General features: G+C 37.4%; 1 protein-coding gene across 5 annotated transcripts in view; it reads right to left on the bottom strand.

Moving 5' to 3' along the window:
• TSGA10 (testis specific, 10) overlaps positions 1 to 12,729 on the bottom strand; it is a 93,602-nt gene that overhangs the window by 44,268 nt on the left and 36,605 nt on the right. For all 5 annotated transcript variants that reach the window (XM_010829621.1, XM_010829624.1, XM_010829622.1 and 2 more), the window contains 5 exons: positions 12,714 to 12,729; positions 11,899 to 12,054; positions 8,952 to 9,122; positions 8,784 to 8,861; positions 7,690 to 7,841 (listed from right to left, as the gene is read on the bottom strand). In XM_010829621.1, coding sequence (XP_010827923.1) covers positions 7,690 to 7,841; positions 8,784 to 8,861; positions 8,952 to 9,122; positions 11,899 to 12,054; positions 12,714 to 12,729 — 573 coding nt within the window. The remainder of the gene's footprint in view (positions 1 to 7,689; positions 7,842 to 8,783; positions 8,862 to 8,951; positions 9,123 to 11,898; positions 12,055 to 12,713) is intronic.

Here is a 12,729-nt window from a genome sequence, read left to right on the forward strand (position 1 = left end):
TGACACTGTTTCCACTGTTTCCCCATCTATTTCCCATGAAGTGATGGGACCAGATGCCATGATCTTCATTTTCTGAATGTTGAGCTTTAAGCCAACTTTTTCACTCTCCACTTTCACGTTCATCAAGAGGCTTTTTAGTTCCTATATACACACACATTGTATGTGTATATATATGTATATACACATATATTTATACACCCATCTTCTTCATTCACTTGTCTGTTGATGAGTAACATTTAGGTTGTTTCCATATATTGGCCATTGTAAATAATGATTCTATGTACACTGGGTTGCATGTATCTTTTCAAATTAGTATTTTTGTTTTATTCAGATAGATACCCAGGAGTGGAATTGCTGGGTCATATGGTAGTTCTATTTTTAATTTTTTGAGAAACCTCCATACTGTTTTCCATAGTGGCTACATCAATTTCCATTCCCATCAGCAATATACAAGGGTTCCCTTTTCTCCACATCCTGACCAACATTTGTTATTTGTGGTCTTTCTGATGATAATCATTCTAAAAGGTGTGAGGCGGTATCTCCTTGTGGTTCTAATATGCGTTTCTCTGATGTTTAACATTGTTGAACACTTTTTCAGTGCCTGTTAGCCATCTGTATGTCTTCTTTGGAAAAATATCCATTAAGTTCTTCTGCCCATTTTTTAATTGAGTTGCTTGTCTTTTTAAAGTTAAGTTATGGATAACAGTTCTTTATTAGAGGTGTCTTTAGCAAACATTTTCTTCCAGTCTGTGGCTTGTCTTCTCACATATTTGATATCGTGTTGAGCAGAATATTAAGCCTTCAATTTTTTTTCCCATTTTTGTTTTTACTGGAGGCTCAGGAGGCACATGACAGTTCATAACAGGGCTTCAGAGGTAGGGGGGAGCAGGGAAACAAAAAATAAACGGGTGGGAAAGAAAAACAACCAGGAGGAGGGAAGATCTGGCTGGTTCCTTCTCAGCCTGATTTAGGGGAGGGAGTTGGTGCCTCTGAACAATAAGGATGGATCCCTTCCTTCAACCCTTGGTAGGGGAGAGAGAAAAAAAAAAGCAAAAGGGTGTTGCTTTGGCCCTCCTGAGTCTCAAGGAAAGGGGGGGAAAGCCAGTGTTTTGATGTCATGAATTATGGGAAAGAGCAGAGGGAGGTGCTGGGTAGGATACAGGTCAGTTGGAAAAACTGGCAGATACCAGATGGTGACTCTGTGTGTCCTTTGAGTTGGAATCACTCTAGTATGGTGGCTGGCGGGTCCCCACTGTTGATGGGTGCTGAGGTCTCTGGGGTGGTGGGCTGCCTGGGTCCCAAGAACTGCTTCTGTCTCCACTGGAAGTAGGGGCAGTTTCATGGGCTCTGGGGCTCAGGTCAGGAGCTGTCAGTGGGGCCTTGGCTGGGCTTGGTCTTGTCATTCCCACTTTCTGTGGTGGGCTGCTGGGGTGGCCTGGGGTGGAAAGGCCCTTAGTACCTGGGTCAGAATCTGGGTGGGGATATCCGCTCACCCCCCTGCTGCTGGTCTCCCTCCAATGGGGCTGTCTCTTTGGGTTCTATGCCGTCCGTGCCCTCTGTCGGCTGCTGCTGGTTGGGGGCCGAGGGCCTCACATGAAGCACTGTCAGTAGAAGAAGGGTGGTGGGCTCCATCATCTGGGCCACTGCCCGGAGTCTTTGACATGCTTCCTTTTGCTGCCTGGCTCTGTTCCGCTCAATCAAGCCCCTTAAGTCTTCAATTTTAATGAAGTACAGTTTGTCAATTATTTCTTTCATGGATTTTGCCTTTAGTATTATATCTAAGAAGTAACCACCATGCCCAAGGTCATCTGGTATGCTTCTAAATGTTGAACTTTGGTTCATGTCTATTGCAGCTGCAGACGCCAGAGGTGTTGAATGTCTCCATTGTTCCGTTTCTGTTTCTCTTCTCAACCGTAGGCTTCCCTACATCCTCCTCTTCAGGCTTATTTTCCTCAATTAACTAAAAAGAATCTGCCTGCAACGCAGGTGACCCAGGTTCAATCCCTGGGTGGTGAAGATTCCCTGGAGAAGGAAATGGCAACCCACTCCAGTATTTGTACCTGGAAAATCCCATGGACAGAGGAGCCTGGCAGGCTACAGTCCATGGAGTCGCAAAAATTGGACACGACTGAGTAATTAACACTTTCACTTTCTTTCACTTTATCTGATAAAAACATGACCCAAAATATATAAAGAAATCTTACAGTTCAACACTAAATGGATAAACAATTGAAAAATTGGGCTAAAGATCTAAACAGACACCTCACCAAAAATACACAGATGGCAAATAATATGAGAAGAGGTTTCACGTTATTTGTCATTAGAGAATTGCAAATTATGACAAAACATCACTACACACCTATTTTAATGCCTAAAATATAGACATTTGACAATAATAAATGCTGACAGAAAGTCTCCTTCATTCCTTTTGATGGAAATGCAAAACGGTATACTCACTTTGAAAGAGAATTTGGTAGTTTCTTACAAAGTTAAATGCAGTTTTACTATATGATTCAGCAATTCTGTTCCTAGGTATTTACTGAACTGATCTAAAAAATTCTGTTCTGCGAATTCTCTGGCAGCCCAGTGGTTAGGACTCTGCATTTTCACTGCTGAAAGCACAGGCTCAACACCTAGTTGGGGAACTAAGATCCTGCAAACTGTGAGAAGCTGAAATAAAAATTTAAATAAAAAAATAAAAACTTCTGTCCACACAAAAACATGCACATCAAAGTGTATAGCAGCTTCATTCACAATTGCCAAAAACTAGAAGCAACCAAGATGACTCAGTAGGCGCATGGATAAACACACTGTGTACATACATATGACAGAATATTATTCAATGAGAAGAAATGAACGGATGAACCTTAAATGCACATTACTAAGTGAAAGAAGCCAGTGGGAAAAGGCTATGTACTATATGATTTCAATTATATGACATTCTGGAAAAGGCAAGTATTACCTCAGGCAGGCAACTGAAGTCAAAATCAACAGTGATAAATCATATTGATAAGATGTACTCATGACATCTGAATATCTGTGTACTCGAAAATGGCACCTTACTGCTGTGACCTTTCTCTCAAAAACAACCCAGTCTAACCACGAGAAAGTCATCAGACAAACCCCAATTGAGAGACATTCTACAAAATACCTGATCAGTATTCCTCAAAACTGTCAAGGTCATCAAAAACAAGGAAAGTCTGAGACTTTTATAGCCAAGAGAAGCCTAAGGAGACAAGACAACTAAATGTAATATGGTATCCTACATGGGCTCCTGGATCAGAAAAAGGACATTATGGAAAAACTAAGGAAAATCTGAATAAATTACAGACTTCAGTTTATTAGAGTGTATCAATAATGATCGGCTACTTTTAACAAATGAACCATACTAATGCAAAATGTTATTAACAGAGGAAACTGGGTGTGAGGTATGTAGGAACTCTGCACTATCTTCACAAATTTTCTGTAAATCTAAAACTGTTCTATAATACAAAGTTTTATTTTTAAAAATTTGTATTTTTGTATATAAGCAATAAGCAATCAGAAATTAAAATTCTAAAATTCCATTTACATCAGTATCAAAAAGCAAAAAATATTTAAGGATAAACTGACAAAAATAATGCAAGATCTATACACTGAAAATTATAAAACATTATGAGAAAATTGAAGATCTAAATAAATGGACCGGAGTTCCCTGGTAATGGTCCAGTGGTTAGGACTTGCTGCTTTCATTGTAGTGGCCCAGGTTCGATCCCTAGTCCAGGAACTAAGATCCCATGAGCTACTAAGCATGGCCAAAAAATAAAAAATAAAAAGAAAGGGAGAGTGTTCATGAGTAGGGATTTTTCACCAATTCCAAATTCCCAAGGCTTTTCTGTTTATACTATGAAGCGGATTCTAAAATTAAAATGCAAGGAACCAGAATATCCAAAACAACTTTAAGAAAGAACAAAGTAGAGGACTAACACTACCTAATTTGAGGACTAAAAAAAGTAATTCGGAAATGTTATATTGGCATCAAGACATATAAATAGATTCACCAAACAAAATAGATAATCAAAAAATAGACCTTCACATATATGGACAACTGACATTCTACAAAGCTGCAAAACAATTTAGTGAAAAAAAGGAAAGCTTTTCAACAAATGGTGCTGGAACAACTGGATATTCATATGCAAAAAAAGTGAACTTTGAACTACACCTTCTACTATATGCAAAAATTAACTTGAAATGGATCATAGATTTAAATGTAAGAACTGAAACTATAAAACTGCTAGAAGAAAATCCAGGAGAAAAATCTCACCTTAGGCTTGACAATAATTTCTTTAAAAGAATACAAGGGATGGAAATAAATTTTTTAAAAGCAGTAAGTTTCACTTAATCAGAAATATTTTCTCTTTAAAAGACACTTAGGAAAATAAAAAGGCAAGCCACAGACTGGGAAAAAATATATGCCAAACATATATTGTACCTGACAAAGAATTTATATCCAGAATATAGAAAGGATTTTTACAACTTATTGGTACATATAACTCAATAAAAGTATGCAAAGGTTTTGAACAGACACTAAAGAAGATATATGTATGACACAAAATGACATGAACAGATGCTCAAAATCACTAGTTATTAGAGAAGGCAAATCAAAACCACAGTACATACCTATTAGGAGGGCTAAAACTATAGAGACAATGTATATGAAGTATTGATGAGGACATGTAACAACTGGCACACTCATACACTGCTGGTGAAAATGTAGAATAAAACAGTACAACCACTTTGAAAACAGTTTAATGGTTTTTACAGAAGTTAAACATACCTCCATCATATGACTCAGTCACTCCAGTCTCAGGTATTTACCCAAGGGAAGTAAAAGCACACATCCATATAAAGACTCAAATGTGTATGCTCATAAATGGTTTTCATTATAGCTCCAAGTTGGAAACAACGGAAATGTTTATGTGGTATATCCATACAGTGGAATACTACTCAGCAATAAAAAGGAGTAAACTATTGATTACATGTGACAACATGGATAAATCTCAAAACAATTATGCTGAGTGAAAGTAGCCCTATAAAAGAATATACACTGCATGATTTCACTTATATAATAACATTTTAGAAAATCCAAATAAACCTCTGTGACAGAAAGCAAATCAGTGGTTGCCTGGGGAAGAGGATAGGCAGGCATACGAAAACTTTGGAAAGTGATGGACAGGGCCTCTATCTTGAGTGTGGTGATGGCCTTACAGGTACAAATAAATGTCGAAACTTACCAGACTGAACACTTTAAGTATGTGCAATTTTTATTATATGTATGTCAATTATACTTTACTAATACTGCTAAAAGAAAATAAATGTACACAAAACCCTCAAAATTATTATATATTTATCTTTTAGAATATTTTTAATAAACCACCAAAATGCTTTCAAAGAACTTCCAACTACATGTGAAAATATTTATGGTAAGGGATTAAGTGAAATTGGCCACCAAATATATAACTTAATATAGGATGATATCAATTACATAGAAAGCTTACATACAGACATAACACTTCTGGCTATAAAAACAAATCTATATTACTGCATTTTCCCTGGGCTATGAAATCATGGGTGATTTAAATTTCTTGGAAGCTTTTTCTCTATTTTTCAAGGTTTTCTTTGTTGTTGTTCTTATTTTATTATTATTTTTATTTTACCTGAACCTGCAATATCCTTTCAAGCAGAGAGTAAAAAATAAATTAAGGGCAAGGTGAAAAGACAGCCTTCACAATGGGAGAAAATAATAGCAAATGAAGCAACTGACAAAGAATTAATCTCAAAAATACACAAGCAGCTCATGCAACTCAACGCCAGAAAAATAAACAACCCAATCAAAAAATGGGCCAAAGAACTAAACAGACATTTCTCCAAAGAAGACATACAGATGGCTAACAAACACATGAAAAGATGCTCAACATCACTTATTATCAGAAAAATGCAAATCAAAACCACAGTGAGGTACCATCTCACACCAGTCAGAATGGCTGCTATCAAAAAGTCTATAAGCAATAAATGCTGAAGAGGGTGTGGAAAAAAGGGAATCCTCTTACATGGTAGGTGTGAATGCAAACTAGTACAGCCACTATGGAGAACAGTATGGAGATTCCTTAAAAAACTGGAAATAGAACTGCCATACGGCCCAGCAATCCCACTGCTGGGCATACACACCAAGGAAACCAGAATTGAAAGAGACAAGTGTACCCCAATGTTCATCACAGCACTGTTTACAATAGCCAGGACATGGAAGCAACCTAGATGTCCATCAGCAGACGAATGGATAAGAAAGCTGTGATACAGATATACAATGGAATATTACTCAGCCATTAAAAAGAATGCATTTTAATCAGTTCTAATGAGGTGAATGAAACTGGAGCCTATGATACACAGTAAAGTAAGTCAGAAAGAAAAACACCAATCTCAAATATATATCGAATTTAGAAAGATGGTAACGATGACCCTGTATGCAAGATAGAAAAAGAGACACAGATGTAAAGAACAGAGTTTTGGACTCTGAGGGAAAAGGCAAGTGTAGGATGATTTGAGAGAATAGCATTGAAACATGTGTATTACTATACATGAAACAGATCACCAGTCCAGGTTTGATGCATGAGACAGGGCGCTCAGGGCCGGTGCACTGGGATGACCCTAAGGGATGGGATGGGGAGGGAGGTGGGAGGGGGATTCAGGACGGGGAACACATGTACACCCATGGCTGATACATGTCAATTTATGGCAAAACCACTACAGTATTGTAAAGTAATTAGCCTCCAATTAAAATACATTAATTAATTAAAAATAAATAAATAAATGACGGGAAAGAACTTGAGTAATTCTCTGTCCTGACAAGTGATTCCAATGCATCAGTATGTACCACAGACCCTTGAAAGACCAAAGAGGCTACTTTGGGAATTTGTATATGAACCAAGTATTATCTGTAGACTAAATAATGTATTTCACACTCTAATGAACTATTATTTTTCATATGTTCATAGATACACTGAAATTCAACCTGAGTGAATGTGTAGAATTTCTGTTTCTCACATCAATAGACATTGCAAGTAAAACTGCTAACATGGAGGTCTTTAGAAACTTGTTCCCCTACACCACTGCCTGCGGGTTGCTTTAACTGGGATTTCTCCTGCTACAGAGCAGTATGTAGGAACAGCTAAACACAGTACGTGGCATCCAGTTAACAGAAGTTCCGTTACATGCTCTTATTTCTTTGCTATGGCTTTTATTGTATGTCAAACCACCCCTTTTCTAAGCTACTGTCAAACCTGTGCTTTGCATTTTCTTATACTGTTCAGATCCCAGGACATAATTTAAGTTATAAGGTACATTAAACAGTGAAAGGCCAAGGTCAAATATGCTCTTTACCCAGAAGGGCTTTGTAAAAGCTATTTCAGCTAAATACTGAAGCTTTCTGCAAATACAAGATTACAATTACTAGAAGTTTGATTCCTGTAAGAGTGGCATTCCCAGTCTGTCAGTCTGTGACTGACCTTTAGGAAATCATTTAATGTGTGCCGAGGTGTCCACTACTGTTTAAGTTAAAGTCAACAAATAACTTAATTATCACCCTAAAATATCCTTCAAAAAGCAGAGCTACTCTTTATAGTAAACTATAGGTTTAATGGCAATTGACTTTACCTCAAAGAATTATTCTCTGCTTTTTGTCTGCCAAGTTCACTTTCAGTATCCATCGCCTTTCTTGCTAGTGATTTCATTTCTTTTTCCACAGTGGTTATTGTTTCCTTCATCAAAGTCATATTTGACATTTGTTCCATACGTTCATCATCAAGCTATATAAGCAGAATGACAAGGTTACTGCCATCACTAAAAACATCTCAGTAATCTTTCAAGAGAGACATTCTGTCTTTGTACAAACTGGTATATGAGATGATCAGCTTAGACTTGAACCTTGTGGGAAGCTTCATGGACAAGGTACTGTAGAGTAGGAGCCTGGGCAAGCCACCACACAGCTTATCCATGAAGCCTAGCGCAGCAGATGCACATTTTCATCTGCTTCAGCTGGACTATAGCACACACAGCCTATTTGCAAGAAGCTTTCTTACTTGTTGCTCAATACGAACAAGTTATACATACAAACTGGGACTGGGAAAAAAACTCTTGTTTTTTTCTGTCTATTCCTGTCAATTGCTTTTTTTAAAAAAACAAACTCATTATAACATAAAACAGATGAATTTAGAAATATAGTCGATTAAAGTTGGTAACGGAAAACTGAATTCCCTTAATTCTGTTTATATGGTCAGAATATCTCCAATATATATGGATAGCATCTCAAAGCCTTAACTAGTAACAAGGTAATGCTTCATAATTAAATTCAGTTTAAATATATTTTTCTCATTGGTTTTCATTTTGTTATAATTTTCTCTATCACAGCTACTCTTTAGGAAGAATAAGCCAGTTTCTCTGTCCCTGGCAACACTATCATTAATGAAACAGGGAGATGAAAAATCACTGAGAATGCATCCCTAATGGTTTTTCTTTAAAGAACATACACAAAAAGCATACACAACCTAACACAAAAAAGACTTTACTCACATTTTTTAGAAGAAAATAAATAATGAAAAAGTGACAATTTACAGTATACACACCACCTTAAACATCTTAGGACTGCAAATGCTATCTGAGAAAACCAACTTTTCTGAACACAGAAAAAGGGGAAAGTGGGGAGCCATTGATAGTTTATAGCCCAAAGTGCAAAAGTGACTTTTCTTTACGTTATGAACTGTACACTCCAGCTCCTCTATCCTTTGTTCCAAGTGAGCCTTCTCATTAAACGCTGTCTCTTGGGCAATCTGTTTAAAAAACAAAAACAAAACAAAGGTGCTCTTAATGTTGCTGTTTTGCATTTCACAGATCCTCATAGAGATAAAATTCTTTCGAACCTTTAGCCTCTCCCTCAGACTATCTCGTTCTGTGGTCATTCTTCGCAAGTCAGTGAAGGCCACATCTCTCTCAGTCTCCACCCGCCGGAGGATAGCATGTGCTGTTGTTGATTTAGGAGACTTGCAGCTTTTCATCATTTCTCGTCGAAGTCGGGCAATTTCTTCCTGTGCCTATTATTTAAATACATACATAGACTTCTGTTTAACAAACTTTAGGACAGAAATAAAGACAGCTATCTTCTATCCAACCAGATAAAACGCAAGCCTATGTTAATGTGCATGCAGCAGGATAATGATATAATTCGTTAATGAACTTACACAAATAAATTCAAATGATGCCCCAAATGTAAATGAATATCTACAATCAGAAGTTTGGTTTACACTATCTTTGCCAAAAATTAAAACAAGTTAATTTGGAGGCAGTTAATGCAAGAGAGAGTTTTACTAAGAAGCTCAGTTCAGTTCAGTTCAGTCGTTTAGTCGTGTCTGACTCTTTGCGACCCCATGAATCGCAGTACGCCAGGCCTCCCTGTCCATCACCAACTCCCGGAGTTCACGTACCTACGATATATATCATCCATTTTGTGATAAATCTGAAATCAGCACAGTTTAGGCAGAACACTGGTTTAATAAATATTATCATAGTGTTCCAGTATTTCTCTACAAAAATGTACGTGCCATTTCCACGTCTTGATTACTTTCACTCCGACAGAAAGGCCCACTGATCCTTACTGAAAACCCAACCTATGCTTCACACACTTGTTCAACAACTATCCTTGGGTTCCAAGTCTGTTTCATATCTCCAGGTGATTTCATACCCTACTTTGCTACTTCCGTCCCTTATCTTCCTTCCCCTTGATTTTGTTCACTATCTATTCAGCTAGTATCTAAGTCTCAGAAGAAGATGTATTACTTCCCAATTTCTATAGGTAAGCCTTGACCAGACTCCTGGACCTCATTTCCTGAAGTGTCTTTTAAGATACCCCTAATTCAATTTTAATTATTTGTCTCACTTTAAATACCACCCTCTCCACTGGCTCTTTCTCTGCTTTTTCAACCATGCACATGGCTCCCATATCTTGAAAAACTGTCACTTAATTCTACTATCCCATTTATCACCATTTGTCTCTTTTTCCTTTGACAGTTTTGTTTTTTAAGTGCCATGGTTTGTACACCCTGCCTGTTCCTTATCACCCACTCTCTTACCCCAGTCTAACCTGGCTCCCACACCCACCACCCTATGGAATTTCAAGTACTTGTGTCTCTATAAATCAATTATACTGTAACACAGCCAAATCCTAAAGGAAATCAACCCTGAATATTCACTGGAAGGACTGATGCTGCAGCTGAAGCTTCGATACTTTGGCCCCCTGATGTGAAGAGCCTACTCACTGGGAAAGTCCCTGATGCTGGGAAAGATTGAAGGCAGGAGGAGAAGGGGACAACAGAAGATGAGATGGTTGAATGGCATCACTGATTCAATGGACATGAGTTTGAACAGACTCAGGGAGACAGTGAAGCACAGGGGAGCCTGGCGTGCTGCAGTCCATGGGGTTGCAAAATGCTGGACACAACTGAGCGACTAAATAACAGGAACAAACTCGTTCTCTTGTTTGTTATCTATTGGGGCTGTTGCACTACAACAATAGGGCTGAACAGCTATGTCAGAGGTCACATAGCCTGCAAGGCCCAAGCTGCTTTTTACCTGGGCCTTCACAGAAAAAGTTTGAAAACTTTTTTTTTTTTTTTTAAACTTCTGCTCTAGTCCAATCCACCTCTCAAGCCTTGGCTCCCACCTCACTCCACAGACATGTACCTTTTGTTCTAGTCATAAATGGATTCATTCACATACTGTTCTTCCTGCCTTTACCCTTCGTTTCAGGTCATTGCTTTAGTTTGAATGTTCCTTCTTACCCCTTTCAAGATAAGAGAAAACCCATCTTTCCTTCAGGACTTAAACTCCGTATAGTCCAGCAAAGATCTTAATTGCCATAACTAAAAAATACCCATCTCTTCTATTTCTTATAATATCTTCTAGACTACTTATGCTAAAATAACAAAAAATAGATACAACACAATATACTTCTCTTCCTAACTAGAATGTAAACATAGGAAACAGTGTCTTATTTTTTCTATCTTTTAGAGTAACAAGCCCAGAACCTTATACTTAGTAGCTGCAACTCTTAATAAAATTTGATATTTCTGAAAAAATTATGTTGGTGACATATGGGGTTTAATTGAGTAAAGAAGCTATTTGTTTAATAAGGGTTGTACAATCATAAACTAAAAATACAGATAAATGACAAATTGATTTTACTCTCTGAAATTAAACAAATTTTATGGCAATTCCTAAAGTGATTGACAATATACCACAAGCAATGTGTTAATATTTTTTAACCTCCAAATCCAAATCTTTTCACTGTGAACTCACTGTATCCAGTTACTTTTCTCATTTCTTATTCCAAAAATCAGGCTATTTCTATGCATGTATATCATCTTCCTAGGATATGAGGATAACATGTGTGTGTACACATACACAAATACTTTATATTTCATTAAGAACATCATAAGAACAAAGGTAATTCTCAAATGTTAATTTGATTAATAGATTTAAGTATTCTCACAGAACTTAAAGAATTTACCCATCTCTAGGAATTAAATGCTGGCTTCCCAGGTGGAATGAATGGTAAAGAACCCACCTGCCAATGCAGGAGACATAAGAGACATGGGTTCGATCCCTGGGTCAGGAAGATCCCCTGGAAGAGGGAATAGCAACCCACTCCAGTATTCTTGCCTGGAGAATCCCATGGACAGAGGAGACTAGTGGGCTACTGTCAACAGGGTCACAAAGAGTTGGACACAATTGAAGTGACTGAGCACGCACAAACACGCACGCAGAACTGAATGCTAGTATTTACATATTTTGTTTACGTATAAATAAGTTTACCTGCTCATACAGAAGAAAGGTCTTGTCTCTCTCAGACGTGAGAACCTTGACATTACCCTGAATTTCTGCCAAATGACGCTCATATTTTTCCAGCATGCATTTGAGTTCTTCACGGTCTCTTGTTGTCTTCAAAAGCTCTACATCACAGTTTGTACCCTACAATTATTACATGAGAAATCTGAATAAACAACAAGGTCCTTCTGTATACCACGGGTAAACTACATTCAATATCCTATGATAAGCCATAATGGAAAAGAATATGAAAAACAAAATATGTATGTATAACTGAGTTACTGTGCTGTACAGAGTGAAATTAAACACAACATTGTAAATCAACTATACTTCAGTAAAAATTTTTTTTAATGTGAAATTCTTCTTTGACATGTTACTAACCCCAGTCCATGGGGTTGCAAGGAGTTGGACATGACTGAGCAACTAACACACACACACACACACACACACACACACTAATAGAAATGTCCTAGTGATGGCAGCACACAATTTTTGGTTAAGCAAACACAATTATATAATGAAATAATGGAAAAAAAAGTTTAAAATCACTTCTCTTTTAAACAACATCATCCCAAATTGCTCCACATTTGTTTGATTACCCCCAACCACTACTAATGCTGGGGATAAAGGACAAATTTTGATGGTCCATGCTGCCACCAAAGAGAGCTCCATCTCCCATTCTCCTTGAGACACCAGTTCATGCCAAATTAAAAGGAATTATTTCCAGATTAGGTGAATCAAAAAATAAAATCCACTGCTTCAGCAACAAATTCCGAAACATTTACAAGTTTCCAAAAACTTACCCGAGAAGATGGAGAT

Source organism: Bison bison, unplaced genomic scaffold (genome assembly GCF_000754665.1).
Source record: "Bison bison bison isolate TAMUID 2011002044 unplaced genomic scaffold, Bison_UMD1.0 scf7180017864508, whole genome shotgun sequence".
Classification (NCBI taxonomy): domain Eukaryota; kingdom Metazoa; phylum Chordata; class Mammalia; order Artiodactyla; family Bovidae; genus Bison; species Bison bison.